This window comes from Excalfactoria chinensis, chromosome 13 (genome assembly GCF_039878825.1).
Source record: "Excalfactoria chinensis isolate bCotChi1 chromosome 13, bCotChi1.hap2, whole genome shotgun sequence".
In the NCBI taxonomy this organism is placed as follows: Eukaryota; Metazoa; Chordata; class Aves; order Galliformes; family Phasianidae; genus Excalfactoria; species Excalfactoria chinensis.
This window is the reverse complement of record NC_092837.1, coordinates 10,656,807-10,680,384: the sequence shown is the minus strand read 5'-3', so window position 1 is coordinate 10,680,384 and position 23,578 is coordinate 10,656,807. Positions and strand designations below refer to the sequence as shown.

The following is a 23,578-nucleotide window of genomic DNA, read 5'->3' as shown; positions in this document are numbered from 1 at the left end:
CAGTGAAAAGTGGATCCTGTGACTGCAAGTTGAAACTAGAATAGTTGTACTGAAAATAAGGCATGCATTTCTAACATCAACCGGAGGTACTGGAGAAAGTTATCAGCTGTTGTATGGCTTTTCTTTCTACCTATACCTTAAGAAAAAAGATTAGATCTCCTTCTTCCTCCTCCCACCTCCTCCCCCCAATAAAAACCACCAAGAAAACTGAAATACTCCATCTAAACAACAATAAAAAAGCTTGGTTGAAGCGTTTATTAAGACCTTGTGCTGTAGGCAGATGATAGATGCTTTCATCCCTAGGTCAGCCCAGGTTGAAAGAACAGTGACATCCAAATCTACATCAGTGGCCAAGGTCTACCTGTAAATCACTGGCCATATTTCCAATAGGGAAAACTATAAAAATCAATCAAATTCAATACAATTTCCATTTATGAGAAGGTCTAAGAAACTCTCAACTTTCTGCATCAGAACTGCTGTTGGTGATACGTTTCAAGTGTTCTCCATTTGTGCTTTTATCAAGCTTCTGTCAGACAGTCAGGAGAAAAATGGAAGGCTAGGAGTGGGAATTACAGCAGTTGAGTGCTTGAAGAAGCAGTGATAATTCTCTGCTACTTCATAGAACCATTGAGAAACCAGTAGTATCCTGTTCACAGCCAACAGCAGTGCATTTTTAAAGTTAGGACTGGGTGTTGGCTAATGGCCAGATGTAGTTATAACTTCACTAAAAATTAAATAATAACTACCATATTCCTGCACTGCAGTGTGACAAAAACCAAGCTCAACAATTACTCCCCTGTCTGTACTTAAAACACAGACCAACATTTCCAACGTACTAAAGCTGTCAGCTGGCTCAAGGGTCCCCAGCCAGGAATCCATGGCAAATCCACATTCCTCCATAGATCTCAATTCCTAGCAGTGAACACATCAGTTATCGTGGCAATTAAGGGACCCAAATACGACCCTCTAGGCTTCTGATTATGAGATATGGGTGGCTTCCACAAAAGAAGACCATCAAACCAAATGCGCCAGTGCTGTGCCTGAAATCAGCAAGAGAAAGACATTACATAGCGACCAAACCTCTCCCTAGAGCACTGCTGGGGAGCTGTCAGAATATGGGCTCAGCAGAGCACTCCTGCAAGTAGATCAAAGAGGATATTCTCAAGGAGCAGGAGGTGCTGAAGGATTCCCAGTAAGGAATATGGAAATGAACTCACCTGATGTCCCATACAGTTCTAATTCGGTTAGAACTGTTGCTGTAAAGACAGGTTTCCCTTCCAGTAGAAGATCTGGGAACATAGCTCTAGCTTTGACACTACTGAAAGGTAATTTCTTGGTGTTTAATGCCAGGCTAGCTAGAGAGCATTTCCCTATTAGCTGTCTGTTTTTTCCCTTTCTCCCTTTACTGCCTCTATGTCTTCCCTCCTCTCTTCACTGTGGCTGTTCCTCTGTCTCCAAGCTCCTCCTGCTGTTCTGCAGTAGACCAGTTCCCATCTAGCCATGGCCATGCTCCCTAAGATCTGTGGTGTAGAGGCAGATACCCCAGGCACATGGGGATGTATCTCCAGGACACTGAGGGTTCCAGCTGCAGAGTGCTGTGGAGCAGCAGTGCTGCATTTAGATGCTGGTTCTCATTGAGTCACAGGATGATCCCACAATAAGTACCACATAAGACATAGCAAGACAGAGAGCAGTAATGAGCTGGTATTAAATTCACATTGGCGTTGCACAGCACCATATATCACATACCACAGTGAGGACAGAACAAATTTTTGTCACCCTTTGCTGGAGCAAGCCTGAACCATGCATAAAACACAGGATATTTAACAATTCCTAGATGTTAGATATAGCCACAGGAGTTTCTCAAACAACTATGAAAGACTAATGACACCAGTGCCTCTAAAGTCATTCATACCTTCTGGCTGCTGGTAGGTATCCTCTTCTGTCAGATGAGGTGTATGCTTTCGTTTGGATTCCTATCACAGAGGAATGCTCCTCGGGCCGAGCACTTCAAAACATAGCTCCAATTAGCTGAAAATTAAACAGGAGATACTGTGAAATTGGCTTTCTGCTGGAAATAGAGGTAAGAAAAAGGAGAAGAGCTCATTTCAGGACCAAGAAAACCCCGGTGGTCATGAGGATCTCCCCATCTTGAAAGTGGGATGGCAGGTGACAAGAGCTGATATGTGACCAACCTCCTCCATCAGCAGGCACACACTGTGTAGCCCCTCAGTGTCACACAGCCACAACCCCCCTGTGTTACTGATTGCTGTCAGCCCGTGCTCCCTGCACTGGGCTGCTGAGGCCACAGACACTGGGGAGACTTCACCTCCCAGTACCAAAAAACCCACAGTTATCTCAAGACATTTATGGCAGACAAGGAATTTCCCTCCTTTCCCACTTCAAAGATTTTATTTATTCTCTGGTAGGACATTCACATATTGGAGAGACACAGCAGATTCCAACAGTTGCTTTAAGAGTGCAAAGTTCACAGTGGAGGAAGCAGTTTCAGGTTCCACCATCTGCTGTTTCCCACATTCAGGTCCCCTGAGTAGGCTGTAGTATGATCAGGATCAGGCTGCAATCTGCTCCCAGCATTGGTACCCAACTTGCTGTTGAATTCCTGTGCTGCAGAATTCCCAGCTGCTGGTGGGGAAAAGGGATCATCCCTTGGAAGATCAAAAGAAAAAAGAAATCCCGCAGGAACAAGGGAGAATGTCTTTGGAAAGCAATTAGCAGAAATCACGTAAGGTGCTAATTTACAGTGAGACTGCCATGAAATATTCTTCAGACACAGAGAGAAGCTCCCTTGCTGAATAGGAAGGGAAAGCTGAGCACAGTAATAGAAAAGAGGGTGAATATTAGTAACTTCCATCATCCTCTTATCCCTCACTGAAACTCGAAGGGTTAGAAGTAGAATCCAGGGTATTCCAGGGTCTGTTAGACTATGCCCTGGATTCACACCCAAGTACGGGATATTTGGATTGGATATAAAGAAAATGTTCTTTACAATGAGAACGAGATAGGGGTCCAGAGGAGATCATAAAAAAGCTACAGCATCCTTTAATGTGTGCTGAATGCCCAGCATCTGAGGACTAAATCATGAACAAGGATGATGAAGACATATATCAGTGACAGGCACACGGTACCAATGAAACACTGTCAAAAGGCAAGACAGAAGAGCCAGGACAACTGTAAAAGATAACTGCTGCTTCCCTAAAGAACAAGAAATTCCCAGGCTGGGTGGGAGCCTGTAGATCTTCATTGCACTGCCTCCGTGTTTCTGCTCTCTCATATCATTACCAGTGAGGAATAACTTTACTGAGATCTGTGCCAAAACAGAACAGAGTGCAGAACCTATCACTACAAAACTTGCTCCTTCTAACCATCACATTCCCTTCCCTATGCTAATTACAGAGGAAACTCTTGATTTTCCATTATATTGTCAGCGATATCTGTGTAAAACAGTTACAAAACCTCACCAGTCTGGTCTGGTGGGCATTCATGCTTCTCTGGTCAAAGTCAAAAACACCTCCTTAGAGGAAAGGACAACAGAGAAAGTAAGTCCGTTTTGGGAAGGAAGAAGGAACAAGGACACAGCAAGCAGAACTCCACTGGCATAAGTCATCTCACATGTGTGCAAATCAGCACAATCTCAGGCTGTATCATGGCCAGGTGAGGCCTTCCTCATAGCACAGGCTATCATCAGTAACAAGGAGCAGGAAAGGCTTTCTTTCCATCTTTCTCCCTACACTGGAGCCTTAGGGTGTTAACAATAATATCTGATGGCAGTTATTGTTGTAGTCACACAGCAGACTTGTCTTGGAAGATGTCTCAGCAGCACAAATGAGAGTCAGTATCATTTTGCAAAGCACAAATCTTTCAGTTTTTAAGACTGCTCTCAAGGAGCAACTGGAAACATCCAGCCAAAAACTGTCCTCCAGCTGGAAAGGGAAAAAAAATGACTATCAAGGTGGCATGGATTTCTCAACCCAAACCACACCTCCACTCTCATTTAACCCACCTTCTGAGGCAGGAGCAGGACAACGGAGCAGGTGGAAGAGCAGGGCTGGGATTGCCCTGTGCTGAGCCTCGGGGGAGCAGAGCCACGGCCATGGTGCAGATGGCAGCGCCATTTTCAGAGCTATAAACAGCATCATTGTCATAGCTCTTTGAATGGTACTGCCATATGTACCGGAAAAACAGCATCTATGCTTGGGAGGGCTTGGGGCCAGCTGGATTTTCTCTCCATTTGGATGAAGCAGATTCCTGAAGTATGAATGAAAGCTGCATGCTGCCTGGGAGTAATTCCCTCTCGACGCTTGTTTTTGAGTCTCTGAAGATCATCATGTTCTGCTTTGTCTCCTAGCAGCAAAAGTCATGTGTCCTGCACGTGGAAGGGTTGATGCATCTAAACCACCCTGTTCAGTTCAAGAAGCAGCACTGAACATTCATGGAACTTTGCATAGAAGATCAGTCAGGCTCTGTGTGCAAAGAGTGTTTGACTGCGTCTGTATGGGGCAGGAAGACAACACTCATCTAGCATGCCCTGTTGCAGTTCCCACTGTGCACTTCCAGTTGAGCTGCTGAGGGAGCACCTGCTGCAGCAAAGGGAGAAGAGCATTGCAGAAAGCTGCACAGATGGAAACCATGCTGCAGGAGTCAGATCCTGACCCCAGGGCTGGGGTGCAGCGGGGCAGTTGTCAGGGAGACACTTCTGGAACAAGAGCAGCCTGTGAGATTGTCTGTGTGTTGGCCAGGCCTTTGGCTGATAGAAGAGGAAGAGCCTACAGAGATCTGAGAACCACAGAACCATGCAGTGCGTTTCTGATTCCGTGCAGTATCAGCAGTAGATTATGATGGCTGATGAGTCCAGGCGCTTGTGATAAACACACAGCTTAATTAGCCACCCGTTTAGAGACATATTCTAGGAACTAATTAATTCTTTCAGTTTCTGGATTAAACCATTGCATAAAGCATCCCTTCAAACAGAGAACATTATATGTTACGCTGCTGTAATTAAATAAAGAGTTAAGTGAGCTTGAGAGATGCCCACAACACTTAATGAGGATTAATTAAGCAACATGATTTACAGCTGGAGAAGATGAAACTGAGCATTTCCAAGCTGGCAAAGCAAAGCAGCTGTGGCTGCTGAATTCATGGAGGCACACATGGGGAATGTGCCTTTGCAGGAGCTTTGCTACAGCAGCCTCACTGACCAAGTTTGTCTATCATAGACTCGTTAAGGTTGGAAAAAACCATTAAGATCCTCAGGTCCAACAGTGAACCTGTCACCACCACACCACTAAGCCAGGTCCCTCAGTGCCACATCCACCCTTTGCTGAAAGCTTCCCATGACAGTGACTCATTTAGCATGGTTGCATTCAGCCCTTGCAGTGCACCCATTGTTTTTGCTGAACGTATTCCTCCCTGTTTACCTGCTAAGAGTAAGACCTTGGCAGTAGGAGGCTTGAAGGGCAGATAAAGCACAACCCAAATACTTGCAGGGTTTCCTCTACAGGCCCTTCCTGAGGCAGCCACTAAATTATCCTGTTCTTAATTTCTCTGATCTTAATTTCCTCTGATGGCAGTACAACAGTTGATCTGTGTAACAGCATCGTTATGCTCCAGGCACATCAGCTGTAGGGAATGGTTGACTGGTGTTGGTCACCTTTGGCCTGGTTAGAATAAACAGTTCAAGTGATGGGTGTTAATATAGGCCAGATTGAGAAAAGAAAAATCATGTGAAAGATTTATTTGTTTAAAGAGCTGTGGGATCCTTGTCCATAAATCAAGATTTGGCCTAGGATTCCTGTGCCCCAGCCACGATGGTCTCTTGCAACCCACATGCTCAGGACATGCCCACACCCCAGCTGAAACCTGCAGCAATTTCTTGGTTCTTCCTGTATTTTTCCCCCTCATATTTTCATTCTGCAGTCCTAATGCCTGTGTAATAGATTACCTGAACAGATAGACTCTCTCTATATTTCATTTCCCAGGCATGGCAGTCTCATTTTCTTGAGAACAGCTGCTTCCTTCCATCCATACATCCTCCTGAATCAGCTGGCTCATGTCCCTCTGTGCCAGCATTCTGGTTTTGTGGCTGTGAACACACAGAAATCCTGATAAATTAAGGAATCCCCTCAGAAGTTGAGCAGCCATATATTACCAAGACTTGTAGCTTTCAGACTGCTGTTAATCACCGTGAGATCTCGCTTAGTGATTTTCACTCACTCCAGAGCTGTAAAGCACAGCGAGAAAACAACTCTGCATCAATGTAGGCAGCTGAAATAACTTCAGTATAGGTAACTAAACAGCTTTTCCAGATGTATACAAGAAGCCAGCAGTCCATCTGGAGTCACCAAAAATCATAAGTTTCCCTGCTGTGAATGGCTGAGGGATTGACTACATCCTCTCCAGATAACCCTGGTCTCAGCCATTGGTTTTAAGACAGCTTGGTTCAGAATAGAAGACAGTACTGCGATTTAGGGACCCAGAAGTAAATATTCTCACTTGTAAACAACGTGTGATGACAAGCACAAGCAAAGGGCTTAGTGTGTGAAAACCAGCTCCAGCAAAATCAGTCTTTGCTCTAGTATAAATAATTCACTTTTAAAAACAATTAGTGCTGTCAGACCATTCTAAGAAGCAACAGAAATGCAAGCCAAGGATTTAGGGTGAACGCTGATAAAATTATAAAGAAAAATGTCTACAAAGCACAGCACACCTCTTATTATTTCTATTATACAGGCCAAATCACATTCACACTTTTATTGAAACTGAGATGAGTTTACATAAAAAGGGAAAACCCGGTATATTATAGCAGTATGTAATGCAGGTGTGTGATATTTTGGTAGGTTATTGGGCAAATTACACCATGGATTAGCCTCAGGGTAATACAAAGAACCGTACGTACAAAACTGGGCTGATTTCTTAAGAGGATGAACAGGCACTTGCTGCAGTTGAACCCAAGTCGGTTACATTTGAAGCCTTCTGGCTAAGATGCAATTTTCTGTTCCATTTGCTACATATATCATTGTTTCGTTTTTCCTCAAGAACGGGAACAAACATAAATCTGAGCAACGTTTATTTTTCTAAGGCAGAGGCTAAGGCAGGGATTTATAGAACACATCACATCCTCTGAAGCGGAAAATACAGAGGCCCAGGAGCACCAAGGAAGGAGGATATCAAAACCTTCATAAGTTGGAACTTGTTTGTTTGCTTTTGCACTGCAAACTGGAAAGCACTTTGTAAGGCGATGGATTGATGGCTTGATGAGCCCTCAGGCAGCAGCAGACCCACAGGCTGCAGAGGGCAGAGCTTGGGCAGCTCAGCACTACCTGCGAAACATGGCCAGGACGTGGGTAGAGCCCACCCTGTAACACAGACCTGTCCAATATAAGGTTCCTGGTTCAATCTGAAGGACCTAAAACTGCACAAACTGAGGAAAAGCCACACATGGGGTTTTGCTGACACGATGTCTGGTTTTGGTCCTACAATGTAAGTGTTCTTTGTTTAAATAAGAAACTGGTATTTCTTGTGCTGGAGAAACTAAAGAAATCACTTAAGTACACTGTGAGCAATTCTCATGTAGATAGAAGGGTCATTTGCAGACCAAGGGGAGGCTTCGCATCTGAGGTTGGTGGGCTCCCCACTGTTCTTTCCTGGCAACTGTGTTTGGGCTTTTTTCCTAGACTACTTCTGCTAAGAAGAATGCTTGTATCAGTGTAAAGAAGTAATGAGACTGACTTTAGATTCCTCTGTCCCACCTGAAGTAAAACAGTTTATTCTAACCTGTCTGATATTTAAAGCATGTAATGAATATTGCAGCTACACAAGTGACAAATATATTCGTTATCTGTAGTGATAGACAGCATTCACATTTTGGTACCACATTCTGTTGTGGTGGTTCTGACACTTGCAAATGTAGTTATGACAGGTGAAAGTCATGCCAATGAAAACGTATGTGCCACAGACCCAGCAAACTCCTGAGCTTCATGTGCACTTGAGGCACTCTTGGCTGAGTCAATCCAAAGACTCAATATTCATAATGTATTTCTGGATTATTTTCTGCCAGCATTTCACTTTATGTCAAACAGAATAAATGACCAGTTTCACTCCAAGATTAATTTCTCCCTCTTGTGTTTCTGCAATAAAGCTGTAAACTCAATCGTATCAGCAGGGGAAGGATTATGACTTCCCCAGTGATTCCTGCATGCATCTCTCCCAGCTGGTCACCAGGTACTTTGTACTGATTACATCTCCCCATGACCAAGATCAATATAGCGAACAACGAAGCTCTGAACGTTATGCTCCAATCCAAAAGGAATTTGTGTAAAAAAGGATTTCAAAAGGGATTGCCCAACGTTCTTCTGTTTATGAAATCCACTAGAAAACAAATCGAACTCTGAACGTGCTCCCCAGATTCCTGGATTCCCCCCACCCTCTCCAAAACATCTGAAATTGTTTGCAGCAATGTTCTTTCCTCCTCACTTGGAGGACACCTGGAGATGAGCTCATGAATATGGTACATTTAAACATTCACACTGAATGTAGCATTTGTACTTTTGCACATCTCCAGAGAAGATGCCTTCCTTCTCCCTACAACAAATGCTTGGATGAAACCTTTTCCTTATGCCCTTCTTGCACACAGAAGTTCAGAGGGGCCCTGATCTTGGAGGGGACAGCAGTACAACATGCTCACTAGCAGATGTCCAGGAGCAGCCCTCTAGAGATTGCAAAAGATGAAGCCAGATAACAGACTATTATCACAGGATGTTTGGGGATGTAGCTAAGAGAAAGTGGGGGCTTAGCAACCTCTGAATCATATTGAAACGAAGAAGCTGTCAAAGGTGCCTCCTGTGCTCCTGAAGACGATTTAACCTAGCTATGAGATAGCTCTTGGCAAGGGATGTGGATGAGCAAATGCAGCATCACACTTCCGGAGGAACAATGTGAATGACTGCACAGCCACCAAGCAGAGCGTGCTGCTGCCTTGTTTGGATATTGCTTTTAGTCAAGCTAACAAGGAGTAGTGCCTTCCTATAGAAGAGATGCAGGGAATTAAAGCCTGCAAGTGGGGGAAGTGCAGGAGGGGCAGAACAAGGATGGGGAGCACAGAGCTCTCTGCTATTCTTAATGCACCATAAGGATCAGAAAGATCAGCTCAGTGGAATGGTGGTGCAGGAGGTGTAATAACAAAGAGATTAGAGTGAACAGAAAGGTGTTACAAAAGGAAAAGTGCTCACCCATCTCTGAAGATCCAGGCTTGCAGGGAAAACTCCACAAGGGAGGAATCTCCAACCAGAGATCCTTCCCCAGTGGCAGTCAGCCCTTAAATGAGGTCTAAGAGAGGTGCAGCTGGGCTGCAGCCCTTCTGCTCACACAGCTGAATTGCCTTCACCTGTGCTCCCAGGGCTGACTGGGTTCTTTGCACTGAGGGAAAGCTGAGGTGTGCTTTCATCAAACATGGGCTGTACAGAGGAGAATATGAAGATTTAACTCAAATTAAGCACCCACTCCCAGTGTCACCATCTGTGAGATGACATTTCATCCTAATAACGTATTTACAAAACAAACTAGTTATGAGCTCAGCCTAAAAATCTGCAATGTTAATATTTTTGATGGCATGACGTGTAAACTTTTACAAATTCACATCCAGAGATCCGTGACAGAGAAGCAGCCTAAAGTCAGGAATGTGCTGGTTAATGCATGCCATAGAAACAGAAATAGTGACCAAAAAAACCAACCCCTTTCAGATCTTACCATCGGATGCTCTAAGCAAGGGCTGGATTGCAAACACCCCTTCTGGGATACCCAGAAATCACCAGGACATGCAGCACAGACAGAATGTGGGTGCACGTGGGAAGCAGCCCCATGGAGCACAGGGAAGGCAGCGAGGGGCCCTGGGAGCCGAGTGATGGGGGAGGAGTGGGAGGGAGCTTGTGTGAGCCCAGGTGCTGTGCGGGAGTCGGTGATGGTTTGTTATTCAGGAAGGAACTTCCACTCCTGACCGACATCAGCTACGCGCATATGCTACAATTTTGTTATAGAGCATGCAATTGTTTAGAAAAAGTCTCATTCTGGCACACACCGAGTTCTGCTTTTGCGTGCACAAAACAGACGTGAAATGGTTACGGAGCTTTTTTGGGGAGAGGATTTCAACAAACTCCTGTTGTCACTTTCCGTTGGATATTTCTTATTTCCATTGGGTATGGGATAGCATGGAGAACAGGCTCTGGAGAGACCTGAGAGTGGCCCTTCAGTATCTAGAGGGGCTGTAATAAAGCAGACTCCTTAGCAGCATCTGTTGTGACAGTAGAAGGGGAAGTGGTTTCAAACTAAAAGAGGAGAGATTCAGACCGGATATAAGGCAGAATCTTTGGACAGTCAGGTTGGTGAGGCACTGGCACAGGTTGACCAGAGAGGTGGTGGATGCTCCGTCCTTGGAGACTTGCAAGATCAGGCTGGAGGGGCTCTGAGCACTGATGGAGCTGTGGGTGTCCCCGTTCACTGCAGGGCCAGTTTGATGACTCTTTTGCTAAAAAGAGTCTCCATCAGCCATAAGAAAGGCCTCAGTTGCTTATAGAGTAAGGGAAAAAATCCAGCTGCAGGTCAGTGCTGGGGCTCACGGCTGCTGGTCTGCAGTACACTTGAAAATGGTGATGTTCCCATTGCATAAGGAAACAGCTCCAGCTTCTTCTGCCCCATTTTCAGCTTAGACAAATGGCTTGTTTCCCTTCAGCTGATGAAAAATCCAGTTTTGCCAGTTATGAAATCCCCATTTATCAAAAATATTATCATCCATTTGAATTTTCTTAATAGATCCTTTCTTCTACTTTTGCAATTGAAACACCTTACTTAAAAACCAGAAAATTATTGCGAGCTCTTCCATCTGTAGGCAGCTGTAAGATGCTCTTAATGAGATGTTACATATATATTTGTAACATAAGTGAACACTTCCAGCTATTCTTCTGATTATCACATTTGTGCCTCTTACGAACGTTGCATTAATGATGGCGCAAAAACGAAGTGTAGGCCAAAATCAACAGGTGATTACAATATGTAACATGGTACCAAACTTAACATTAATAAAAGGAAAATACAGAGTTAATTTGAGGAGGAAAGTGCCCACCTTCTGCAGCGTGGCGTTGAGTGGCCTCTCTCATTTCCTTGCTTGTTTTCTCCAGGGCATTCTCTTAAAGTTGAGCTGAATGTCCTGCGATGGATAATAGGGAAACTGATCAACATCATTCAGGTCAAGCATCTGAAAGACAGAAACATGAGGAGGATGTTCTTGCCCTCACACCCAGGGGAGGCAAAACACAGACTGCGGATCTTCCTAGTGAGGGGAGCATGAGGTGAACATGGGAAGTGATGGGGAGCAAAGTTCTGACAGGATCAGAGCTGCTAACGGTATAATGAGGATAATTATTTTGAAAGTGAGCTTTGTGGTTTGAAAGCTGCTGTGTTTGACAGCTCTGGAAGGCACGGGCATCTGCTCGTGCATGAAAGGGAAGTAGCAATTAGGCCACGGGAGCACAGGGGCACAGCAACAAGTTCAGCATCTGCATGGGAAACAGAAAGTTATTTCTCAGCTTCTTTGTTTCTCAGTTTCATAGAATCGCCGAGGTTAGAAAAGACCTCTAAGATCATTGGGTCCAACTGCCCACCAACCACCAATATTGTCAATCACCTTGTCCCCAAGTACCAGGTCTCCACATTTCTGGAACACCCCCAGGGACAGTGACTGCACCTCCCTGAGCAGCTGTGCCAGTGCAGCTCCACTCTTCCTGAGAAGAAATCTTTCCTAATAACAAACCTGATCCTCCCTTGGCACAACATGAGGCCATTCCGTCTCATTCCATAAAAAAAGAAAAGCAACAACAAAAAACAAACCAACAAACCCAGGTGGAAAGAACCAGGGGAAAGGTGAAATCTGAAGCAGCAGCACACTGGAACTATTCTTGCCATGGTGAAAGTTGCTTAGCTTGCCCCAGACAGGAATCTTTGGAAGTCACCTCTGAGCCTGGGGCTGCCCCAAGTCCACAACCTGCTGTGAGCAATCTCTTCAAACAGCTCTCTGAAGAATGTGGTAGATCTCCATTCTTGCAAGAAGCTGTGAGGTACTGGTCTGTTTGCTTAGCATTAACATACCTGTTATCATCCCCCTGGTTTTAACTTCTGATGTCTATCAAGAATGTCATGATCTTCCAAAGAGGGTAGTATTATTCTGTACAGAAACTGGACTTTACAACATTACGCAGAAGGCTGTGGCAGATAGCTAATGACATACAAAAATGTGCTCCTTCAGCCCTATTTTTTATTGAATTTGATTCTTTGTTCCTTTGCTGATCTATGTGGAATGCCTTGGCTGACTCAGGCCAGGCTCCCAATTAGTTGCCTTCATTAATCAATCTCCTTCCAATCTATTTCCTGTGCCAAGTGAAGGGTTGTGTTCAGCAGTCTACCAGAGAGACCCAAGTGCTTTTCCTCCACTCATGGAACAGCAGAGCAGAGGGGCAGTGTGCAGGAATTAGCTGCTGAATCTGAAGTTGCTTAAATGAGTTCCTATACATTTTCATTGACCAAATTCATTAATAGAGCAATAAAAAGAATAAGAAGGGAAGATGTAATGAACAGTTTCTGTTCCAAGGAAACAAACTGTTTGGGTCAAATGTAGCGAATGCTTTCAGCAGGAGAAAAAGGAAAGGAAACAAGATCCTGAAGTGTTTTGACATTTCATTTCAAAATCATATTTCAGTTTACTATTTGCCTACACTTCAAAAAGAAGTTAAACATTCCCCTTAAAAAATAAATGAACGCTTCTACTGTAAACACAAAAGTAAATGAATGGGAGGGTATTTTGCTAGAAAATGCTTTGAAACATTTCTATTGGCAACCCTGCCTGCAGCAGGAGGTTGGGAAGGGGTGATCTTTAAGTCCCTTCCAACCCAAGCCATTCTGTGATTGTATGGTTCCCTGTGCGTCAAAAGGAAGCGCTGTCTGTGTGCCCATGGTTGTATGGCTGACACACGCTATGTGGGAATACCATGACCAGTTGGACCGAGGTGCTCTGGGAACACATCATGGGAACGTGGGTGGTGGGAGCAGGTGGGAGGCCAGGCTGCTCTGTAGGAGTGAGAGAACGGGTGGCTCAGCTAAGGAAAGCATCCATCAGGAACGATGGAACAGAGGAAAGAGAAAGGTGAGGAATGAACGTGTTGATTGACGCTCCCTTTGTTTTCCCTGCCTTGTCAGATAGAAGGCTTTTTTTCTTTTTTCTTTCTTTTTTCTTTCTTTTTTTTTTTCTTTTTTCTTTTTTCTTTTTCCAGCTGTATGTTTCTCTCCCTCAAAGGCTTTGCTTACTTAGAGAACTGCCTGCTAATTTTAGACCTGAGGAGGCACACAGAAGCCTTACAAAATGCGCTCAGGCTGGATGATGTGGGCTGCAGACAGCTGTTCTTAAAACCTCTAACTGAAGTTTAGTGGAGAATGATGAGTGCTTAATTCCAGCTCGCGAGGTCTGAACAGCATTATTTGATTTAATGATAATTAAGATATTCAGCACAACTACTCATGAGTGGAAAAAAATCAGTGCATGTCAAGAGGTAGAGATAAATTCATATTTACGTTTGACTACAAAGGACTTTAAATAAACACTGCTGTCAGATCCACCTAAATAATTTAACAATCTCAGTGCTTTCCTGAGATCTGGAACACAGAACATTGAAGTTTGGGTGGCACCCCTGTGTATTTTATCGGTATTTTCCTAAAGGACTGCATCAGCCATAAGGAGCTGTGGACAACTAATAGTTAGGGAAGGACATCAGTCACAGCACCAGGATGATACACAACGAAAATGATATACTATAGGCCGTTAGGAAACCCTGCAAGTATCGTGTTCATCTTAGGAGCAAGAAGAAATGAAAATCCCACCAAGAAACAATGGGAGCTATTCATCCTTGAAGTGTTAGATATATTGCTGGCTTTGCAGCACTGAATACAGAATCAATTTATGTTGTTCTGCAGTGTTGATACATAGCAATGAGAAGACAGAATGAGCTGTAATTTACTGCTCCCTCTCACCACGGGAATCGTGTTGAGGGGGTGTGGGAGTCGTTCTTATCCCACTGTGTATTTTATGCTGATGGTCAAATGTGGAAGTTCAATGTAGAGGCTGGAAGCGTGAGTCACTCAGCCCGGAGATGGTGGGCTTTAATTTCTTGGGGCCTATGAACCTGGTCATTGCAAGAGGACAACTCCCCACTGACCTTTAAAAATTAAATATGCAGCTGTACTGAAATTGGGCATTTCATGAAAACAGTTTTCATTTGGGTCACGCATATTCTTTTTTTTTCCAATAGAAAATGGAAGCGGAGCAGCGTATTTTGTTCACATTCCATGTTGACATTCTGTGTATTTCAGGTTTAAGAAAAAGATGACTATTTTTTTTTGCCTTTTTCAAAGTGAAAAATGTCACAGATTAAAACAGCAAATTGCAGAGATTGTTGGATTTTTTGCTCACTCCTCCCAACTTTCTGAATATTCCTGTGATTTCCCAGTTTTCCAAATTGCTGAAAGCATCTTTTCAGGCAGCAAACAGCACAGACACCTTCATTTACACTCAGCTCCCACAGCCCTGCAGGGCACTCCAATGCCACAGGCACATTCAGTGCTGCCGTTCTGAAACATGCCTTCAAGGTTTACTCCTCATCCACTGAGACACAGGACAGTCTGCACCATCTTCCTTGGGTCCTTCTGGTGTAGGCATGGCAAATCACGATGGCAGCCATGAGCTGCACTGCACTGCATTTCCATCCGCTGCCATCACTTTGGGTTAGTGACTGCCATAATGTGCAGAGTTAAAAGACTGTTCTCTACCTGTTCCTGAAACAGAAATCAAGTAGGCAGATACATCGCTGTCTGGAAGAACTAACAAACACTCATCTTAAGCTGTTCTCTTTTTTCCTGTACATTTTTAGTGCATTTATGAATTATATTGTTTGCGTTTATAATTACAGTGCTGAACAGATGGTGGAAGGCTTATTTCAGAATGATGTGTTCATTAAAATAACCTGCTCCGGTCTGCCAAGTGATTGTTAACTGCGATCCCAATTTCATGTTGAAGAGAATGAGTTACACTTTATAAGTGTACCTGAAAGAAATGGAGCTTTGGGAGATGGGCGCCATATTGAGCATGAAGCTAGAGCAGCGGTGCTGTGTGTTGTCAGTGGCAAAGCATCAAAGGGATATTTCAGCTGTGACAAAGGAAAAAAAAAGGGAGGGGGAGAATTGGGAAACCACATTTTTCAACTCTAAGAAAAGGTGCAATTCTTTATTCAGTTTGGAGGCTCTGTTCCACTACAGTGGGGCTAAAGCCAGCTTCCACCTATGCCCAAACTGTGATCCAAATACCTAAGGCTCAATAATGGTAGTTTCCATTATTAAAAGTGACTTGAATCAAGACCCAAGTCTTCCTAGTTGATCATTTTACCATCTTCCACACCTGCCCAGAGATGTTTTGTCTCCCTCTAGTCCTAATGAGTGCTCATCAAGTGCAGCTGAAACTAATTGGAGGTTTCCTTATGGAGCTGGGAGTGCTTCTTTCTTCTCTGGAAATCTAGTTTTCTTAACCACATTGCCTTCCACGGCTCTCAGTACATCCTTGGACATTTCTTTGCTCTTCGTCCACCTTTGCAGTATTTCATTTCTGAGATTTCCTGCCCCATTTCCCCCCCACACCCCCCCCACCCTCACACACACATTGAGATTTCAGTATCTGGTCTGAATATGGATGAAAGCAGAACACAATGTCCAGATTTCTTGGAGGAGCATCTATTTTCCCAGGTCTGCTGCTACCCATGCTCTAATTCCTGGCCCTTACACCTGCTAGTGAACATGCCCTACCTGGGTTACCTCCAGGAACCCCACTGCAAACAGGAGATCCGCTTCAGTGGGAAGTCTGCTCAGAACCATTTACAGCTCCCCTACAGCTGAAAGCTTTGCTCTCCTGCATCAGAACAATTGGCAGCCCTGGTACCTCACAGCCATGGCATGCGGTCATCAGAATTTTACAGGCAGACTCAAAACAATCTAGTGGAGGCTAAGATGGAGAGAAGCGGGACCAAGGAATGGGGGAGCAGTGGGAAAGGTGGCTGCGCTCACTAAAAGCAACCAGAAACATTAACCTTTTGTGCCTTGTTCAGAAAGCACCTTCCTGAGATCTGGCTGCGAAGGCTTCAGAGAAGCAGATCCCCTTTAAAACGCCGGGTGGGAACCAGCACATAGGGCTGCTTGGCTGGCACAGTGCGTGCCTGGAGAGTGGGAAAAGCATTTCCTACAGCACTCTGACTTTAGCTCACAACTTGTTATTTCTGACCTATCTGTGTCTCTGCAATCACACGTTTCTCTTATATCTCAACCTCCCTTAAAAGACCACCCCGGGTCAGTTCATCCTCCTAAGCAGTAAATGAACTCCACAGGTACATTTATATAGGGAATGGGTTGTGTTCAGAAGAAGCGAGGCAGAGCTCAGCACAGCCCATTCCTGCTTTAATTTGGACCACGGCGCTGCTGGCAGGAAGACATGGCTGGATACGGATTATTCATGAATTTTGTTTTGTTGAAATTTAATGTCTGCTTTACATGGGAGTGTTTCATTTGGAATGCAAGCAGCTGACACACACAAGTGTTAAAAACACTAATGAAGGATGTTTCCCAAAGAAAAACAGCCTGCAATGTCTTTACATGAAAGTCTTCCCCAGTCACTTGTACAGAATTATTGCTTATTATATTTGTTTAAAAGACAAACTCGGAGAAACCATCACAATTTCAGAAGGCCTTTCCATACCACAAAACCCACAGATCTATTTCAATTCTCGATAAAAAGCCAATGAGTTCTTTCCAGTTGATAAGACCTTGACAGCTGAAGCTCTGCTCCTCTGCTTCCTGCCTTACGGAGGAGCTTAAAGACTCATTCTGCATTTACAATATACAGGTTACCAAGAAGATTTACAAACACATGGAAACTGGGTGCTCATCAGCTTTCTGTATAGCTTGTGCCTAACCATTGTGCCCCAGCCAAGCCCTCAGCCATCTCAGCAGTGCAAAAACCTCACCTGAGTCCCCATCTAACACCAAGACAGCAGGAACCACCTTCTGCCAGCTCAGAAATGGAAGCAATTAATCATGTAAGCAGATGCACTGCGGGAGGATCACTGAGCAGAGAGTGGGGACAGCTGTGCACCTACAGCGCTCTGCGACAGTGCTGCTCCCCCCATTAATCTGCCTTAGTCCAGCTGAGTGCTTTACCACGCTTGGGCAGTTGGGGCCATTCATTTTTGCCTTTTTTATTATTATTATTATTTTTTTCCTGTGCTATTATTATGGCTTTTGAAGCAAAATTATTCCTCCTGGCCAAGGTTAAAGAGGCAGAGGCTGATGAGGCAAAATGAAGCCCAGTGTTCACAGACAGGCAAAGGGCAGCAGACCCTTAGCCCCTCAGTGAGTCAGCTCTAGTTGGGAAGGGCTGTGTTTGCCCCTTGATATCAGTTCATTGGTTGTTAATGAGCAGCACTCCCCTTATGGCTCTAGTACCTACCAAAGTCCTGCGCTCTGCAGTAGCCCAGAGAGCTATGTGGGGATGGCAACTCCTCCGTGACAGCTGGGGAAACCATAAAACAGCACCTTTGGCTGTGCTTCCCTGAGGAACTGTGCAAGTTGGTGCGAGGGCTGGATCAGCAGGGAGCACAGAGTGCGCTGCATCCTAGTAGTGCATCCTTCCCAGCTCTTGCTGAGCTCCCACAACAACTCTGGAGCTTTGTGTTCTGGTCATGGGCCTACGGGGGGTAAAACCACACAGCTCCCCACTGCTGAGCTGAGAGCTAATCCAAGCAGTTAATTAAAGAGTCCGTTGGACTGTCAGAAACAGTAAGAGATACATAAGCAATTATCTCCAAATTGGTCATCATCACAGTTAAAGTACCATTTGGCAAGTATGTGAAACGCCTGCTGCAGGGCCCCTGTATGGGTAGCAGTGCCTTTTGATCCCCGGGGTTTGTGGCTGGGTGGCAGTGTTCAGATCCGAGTGAAGCTGGCGGGTGGCACAGTGGGGACATGATAGTGATGCTGCTCCTCGATCCGGGAGCAGCCAGGTGCAGGGGCAGCGTGGGATGCTGCCTGTAATCAAGCCTGGTAGCTTTGCGCACCAATATATATAAATCCCATCTAGGAACTCATTATAGGCAGGAAAGCTGAGCAACTAATTTGCTTCAGATTACTTATTTAATGCATTTAAATCCCTTTTTTTCCTCGCTCACAGATTCTATCTTCATATTCATTACTCAGATCTAGCTGACAAATCTCTCTGGCAGCATTTAGCCCACACACACAGGGTCCAGGCATTGCTTTCTGGTTGTGGAGACAGACTCCACAGTGCATGGCTTCTGGGCAGGCTGAGCACATGGGCTGTGTCCATACAAGTGAGGCAGAAGTGACTCTCAGCTGCTGCTGTGCTTTCTCTTTGAAACTTGCTTCCCATCAATACTGATGCCTGAAGAAATAATGGTGTTTTCAGAATGCAGATCGGTTGAGATGAGGTGGCACAAAGCAAGGCGGGGCTGTTACAAAGCTGCCCTTTATCTGACACTAACAGTGCCATATGGCAGGCAGCTTTAACTTTTATGTGATGGGAGAAACTACCATATGTGCAAACAACCCTGCTCACACAAAATCCTGCCAGCAGAGGACTCCTTTAGCAGTTTCCTGGAGGTGTGGGTAAGTTTTTGGTACAGAATCACTTGCTGCTACCAAATCATGCCCAGCACATCCACAGCACAGCCTTCATAACCCACCTGTAAATGCTCTTTCCTGCTCTCCTACTGCTCCTCTTTCCCCACAGGGTAAACAGCTGGAAGTGCTGATCTAATGCCAGCAGCTTCAGGCAAACCCTGTGAGCCAACAGAGATCCTGGGACACCTCAATGACTTCTCTTTAGCTTAATCAGCTTTGTAACAAATGGCATCACCTGATAAATTGCCCGCAGAAGAAAATATAAAAGGTTTGGTTCTTTGGCTGTCCTCTGTGAAGTCAGCTTTCAGTGCCTGTCTGGTGTGCTTCAGAGCAAGCCAATACACCTGCCCTGATCTCAGAGTGAGGGCTCTCCTGGTTCTCATCCCATCAATGTTCGTAGTGGGGATTTTGCTGTCCCTGAGGTTTGCTGGAACTCCATGTGCTGCAGCTCACTTGGTATGGGAAATCAAACTTGCATTAAGGCTTGTATGTGTCATGGCCATCTAATCAGAGTGTCTGTTTGGTGTCAGATGCAAACTGCCTGCTCTTGTTTCTTACATCAAGTCTGTATTGTGTCCGTAGAACAAACGTGGTTTGGGAAAGTTTTATGGTCATTGTTCAAAGCGATGGAGTCCTGGAGGAAGATGTTTCAGTGGATATGTCTGCTTGTACAATATCGTGTCTTAAGTCAATCAAGCCTAACAGTGTTGAAAAACAGCATCTAGTATGTTAGAGGGAAAATTCCCTCAGCAATATTCACCAGGACAAATGCTGACAGGCAGTGGATTCTGTATCATGGCTTTTATCTTCAGACTGTGGTCTCAAGACTGGGGCATACATCATTTGGAGGATACTCACATCATCCACCTCAGACATCTCAGCAGCATTGTAAGCACTTTACTTCAGGAGCCTAAGTCCTGAGTATACTCAATGGAAGGATGCATCCAGTTTAATGATGCCAAGTCAATTGATATGAATATTTAGAGCATATGATTCTGGGTTTTCAGGAACTCATTGTACACAGGCCTGTGCTTTTTATCTAGCACTAACGAAGCTTTGTTTTCCCACTCCCAGGTATGCTGTTTTACATAATGGGCATCATCAGGAACACCAGAAGCTTCCCATCCACAATGACCCAGAATCACAGGAGTCCTGTTTCTAGCCACAGTCCCAGAAGAGGAATGGCCCAGCTGGAGGAGCAGGTTCCTTTTAGGACACCCAAAGGATTCCCAGACAGCAGATCAATGAACACTCATTCATCTGCATTGTCAGGGGGCTGCCTGCACTGGCCCTGATGAAGGCCCAGCCACAAGCTGTGCAGATCCATGGAGCCAAGGAAGGTCCCTGAGCACTGTATCTTCAAGGATGGTGTGGCCATATGACCGCATCAGAACCCGCACCTGGATGTGAGCAGGTTTCTGTGAAGGAAGCATCTGTGGTAACAGATACAATCTGCCTGGAACTGGGAATCCTGTTACTCTTTTCCAGATGCCAACTCTGCATGAGCCACCACTCTATCCTGTGCTACCCGGATCCTAAAGAGTTCTGAAGCCTTGGCATCACATGAGATCAATTGCTTTATCCCACTGGTGGCTGAATGCTGCCAGCAGAGAAACAGCATTGTTTTCTTTAGCCAAACAGGAGGAATGTTTGCCTTTTGACTGTCATTATGGGGGTAGGTCAGCACGTGCTGCTGATTCACCCGGCCCCGCAGAGCTTCTCTTGTAAATGCTTTCATCATGCTTCCAGACCAGGTTCCTTGGAGCAGGATTCAGGAGGTGTGTACAGTACCTGGCAAGCTGGAGAGACCTACTGAGACACTCCCCAACTAACAGCAGGTCCTGCACAGCTGTTGCAGCCCACTGCTGAGCCCAGCCACACTCTTCTGCTCTAAGTCCTCATACCAAGCGTGCAACCACTGCTGCTCTCACCTGAGCAAACTTTGGGCACTGTCAGCAAGCAGAAAGGTTGGTCGAGGGGCTGCCAGACTGTGATACGTCACTAAGTGCCATCCTGAAAAATATACCATCTAAGAATCTTTCCTAGCTCCATTAGGAACACAGACTGCTACTTACCTTTTCCATCTGTAGTTTTCTCTTCTGTTCTCTTCCAGTTGGGGCAAGAAGTTTCGAAACACTAAGATATCGCTGTATGCACAGCTGCTTGCCAAAACCTCAGCTCTGAGCCACTTCCTGCATGTTCGTGTTGCTGCGTTCCCTGTGAGCTGCCTCCACTTTTGCACATCATTGGTAGGCAAAGCTGTGGACGTCACAACATGGGAAAAATGATTATCCTGCAGAGGAAACATGCAGGATCAGGACTACATGCCTCTACCCTATTTAGCTGAAGATCTGACCCAGAGATGCTACCCTGAACCTAGAAGATAAAACTGTACTTTGTTATATTGTGTAGTCGTGTACAGACATTTTTAATGTAAAAAAAAGTTATTGTGGTATTATTTATTATAGTTTTTTATCAGGAATGTGTGACTTTTGTTCATTAAAAGCTTCGAGACCCAGGAGCTTAACATTATATATTTTATTTAGTAATATTTCTGTTGCTATGTGACAGATATTTACTGTAAACAAACGAATCCTGCCTTGAACAAAATTGTTGCTCAGTAGGAAAAGAAAACTGTGCATGCTGAGAACAACGGGCTTCTTCGCCTTGGTGTCTGAGCTCTTTGAAATGCTTTTTCCACACCAAACAGTCAGAGCTAGCTTCACTTCATTACCTTTTAGGATCCGAAAGAGCAGTGGGCAGAAACTGCTCTAATTAGAGGAAGACAGACACATCCTAGTGTAGGAAATCCCTGGCACTTAGAAAGAGACCAACTGATGTTTGGGTCACAGGTGCTGATGGGAAGAACATGAGCTGCTTGAAACGAGACGGTAAGAGATGGTTTGTGCCAATTCCACTTCATCATTAGGGACGGTCCCTCAATGACCTGCTTTTAAAGAGGCTTCCAAAAGAATTCAGTGCCAATTCACCTCTATTGTTAACTCCAAATCAACGCTGGTGGGTGAAAAAGTAGAATCTTGTTAAAAGTATTGGAAGAAATGCATCCAAATGAGCTTCAGGCCTATGGCTTGTACCTCTGTGGGACTGCTCACACAGGTTCTGTCTGGATTTGGGTACTCAAGACTGTAGAGCAGGCTGCCTAGGATCAGCCCCAAATATCAGGTTTCTTAAATAAATACTAGAGAAGTGTTCATCTGTCCCCATTAAAAGGCACCAAAATATCATTGAGTGATATGGAACCGGCTGCATGGGGACACAATAGCAGTGGTGTTCTTTGTTTCTGGTTGTCCCCGAAGCACTGTTTTCTCCTGTATTTTAATGTGCTTTAGTAATACATTCTTAATTTAAAATGAACTTCTCAACACTGGTTTTTACTCACAGGCAGCGTTCAGAAGGCTCCGTCAATGGGCTCAGTAGCTCACTAACCAAAATGGTCAACAGGTCTTACTGAGAAAAAAAGAGGATTCAATTCTTGACACTGTATTTTGTGTCACCTCTGCGTAAAGGCTGGTTGGACTCAGTAAAACCATCAAGAATCACTTGGCAGCTTCTGCTTAATAAGTCAGTAATCTCAGCAGTGCTTCTGCAAACACAGCGCACAGCGTTGTTCGTCATCAGTAACATCAGTGTTTCTCTGGAAAAGAAGCTGTCTCAGGGAAAGAAGCTGTTCTTTATTTCCTTCCTCTTCTAAGGGTAGCTGCTCCTGTAGCCTCTGAGTTCATTTTCCCATTGACCATTTTGGCTAGTGGTTTCAGAGTCTCTGCCTGCGCTGAGTAATGTGCAATGCATTGGCTGTTCCTAAAAATAAAGATCTATGTACATTGTAGGAAGCTCTAGCTCATGCTCATCTCTTGTATTTTTTCCACTCAAAACTTAAGATGTTACCAGATGATGCCTTCAACTTTCCTTGCAATATACTGAAACTGCTAGAATAGGAAGGGAGAATCTGGCCACATTGCTTCAAAACTACTGATGAGCCATTGGTTGTAATATAAACTCCCAATATCTACCTGCCAGAAACATCCAGCACCTCCTGCTCTGTTTCTTTCTTTCAGTGTCTCAGTGAATTTGACTGAAAAGGGACTTTCCTTCTCACTCATCCTTCACTTCCCTAATTCATAATTCACTCTAATAACCACATAAACTAATTCTGTACATAAAGATAGTAGCACTCACCAGCAAACTGTCCCACAATCACATTTATAGCCTAGGAACACTGTATATTCATTCATATGTAGGAAGCCTTGGAAATGTTAAGCACAGTGCCTACTGTAGCTGTTTTCTTGGAGTACAGCTGATGACGCTTCCTTGCCAGAGATAAAGCGCTAGCAGAACACATAGCTAATAAGAAATTGGCTGGCTGGGCCTTTGCCGAATAGTCTTCAGGAGGCTGTTCTGTCAACACAGTTGTATTGCCATATTTCTCTATTTTTTCTAGGCTCCAGAGGAAGCATTTCTGAGACTTTGCATGACGTTCGTTAGTAGCCCATTTACACAGACAAGCAAACCCAAAGACCCGTGGCTCCCACTGTTCATTTTTCTTGGATAAAGCAAAGAGTGTCTGCTGCAAAGCAAAACTCAGAGGCATAATAAACATATCACCAACGGGAGGCAGCGTTCAGCAGCTCCACGGAAGAGTGCAGAAGAGGCCGTGCACTTTAATTAGGTGATGGCCAAGATTGTCTGGAGGGATGTGAAGCAATAGCTGGGTGACACATACTCTGTAAATGTCAGTGCTCGAGGCAGCCAGCAGCTGCACTGCATA

General features: G+C 44.7%; 1 protein-coding gene and 1 long non-coding RNA gene across 5 annotated transcripts in view; one reads left to right on the top strand and one right to left on the bottom strand.

The window, feature by feature from the left end:
* The window catches only part of HTR4 (5-hydroxytryptamine receptor 4), a 92,329-nt gene extending 69,937 nt beyond the window's left edge, over positions 1-22,392 (top strand). The window contains exons 7-8 of one of the 3 annotated variants that reach the window (XR_011905183.1): positions 18,902-19,060; positions 19,867-22,392. Coding sequence is in view for 2 of the 3 variants with exons in the window: in XM_072348102.1 (XP_072204203.1) it covers positions 19,867-19,954 (88 nt within the window). In the remaining variant the exon portion in view is untranslated. Of the gene's footprint in view, positions 1-4,369; positions 5,180-18,901; positions 19,061-19,866 lie in introns of those variants that run through there. The other 2 variants (XM_072348102.1, XM_072348103.1) reach the window with 2 other exon arrangements.
* LOC140258112 (uncharacterized) lies at positions 5,427-9,312 on the bottom strand. 2 transcript variants are annotated; one of them, XR_011905187.1, is made up of 3 exons: positions 9,249-9,312; positions 5,963-6,103; positions 5,427-5,678 (listed from the first exon to the last, which is right to left on the bottom strand). It is a non-coding gene; the product is annotated as an uncharacterized lncRNA (long non-coding RNA). The 2 variants fall into 2 exon arrangements; XR_011905186.1 differs by having other exon boundaries at positions 5,436-5,640.
* Positions 22,393-23,578: the final 1,186 nt, after the last annotated feature.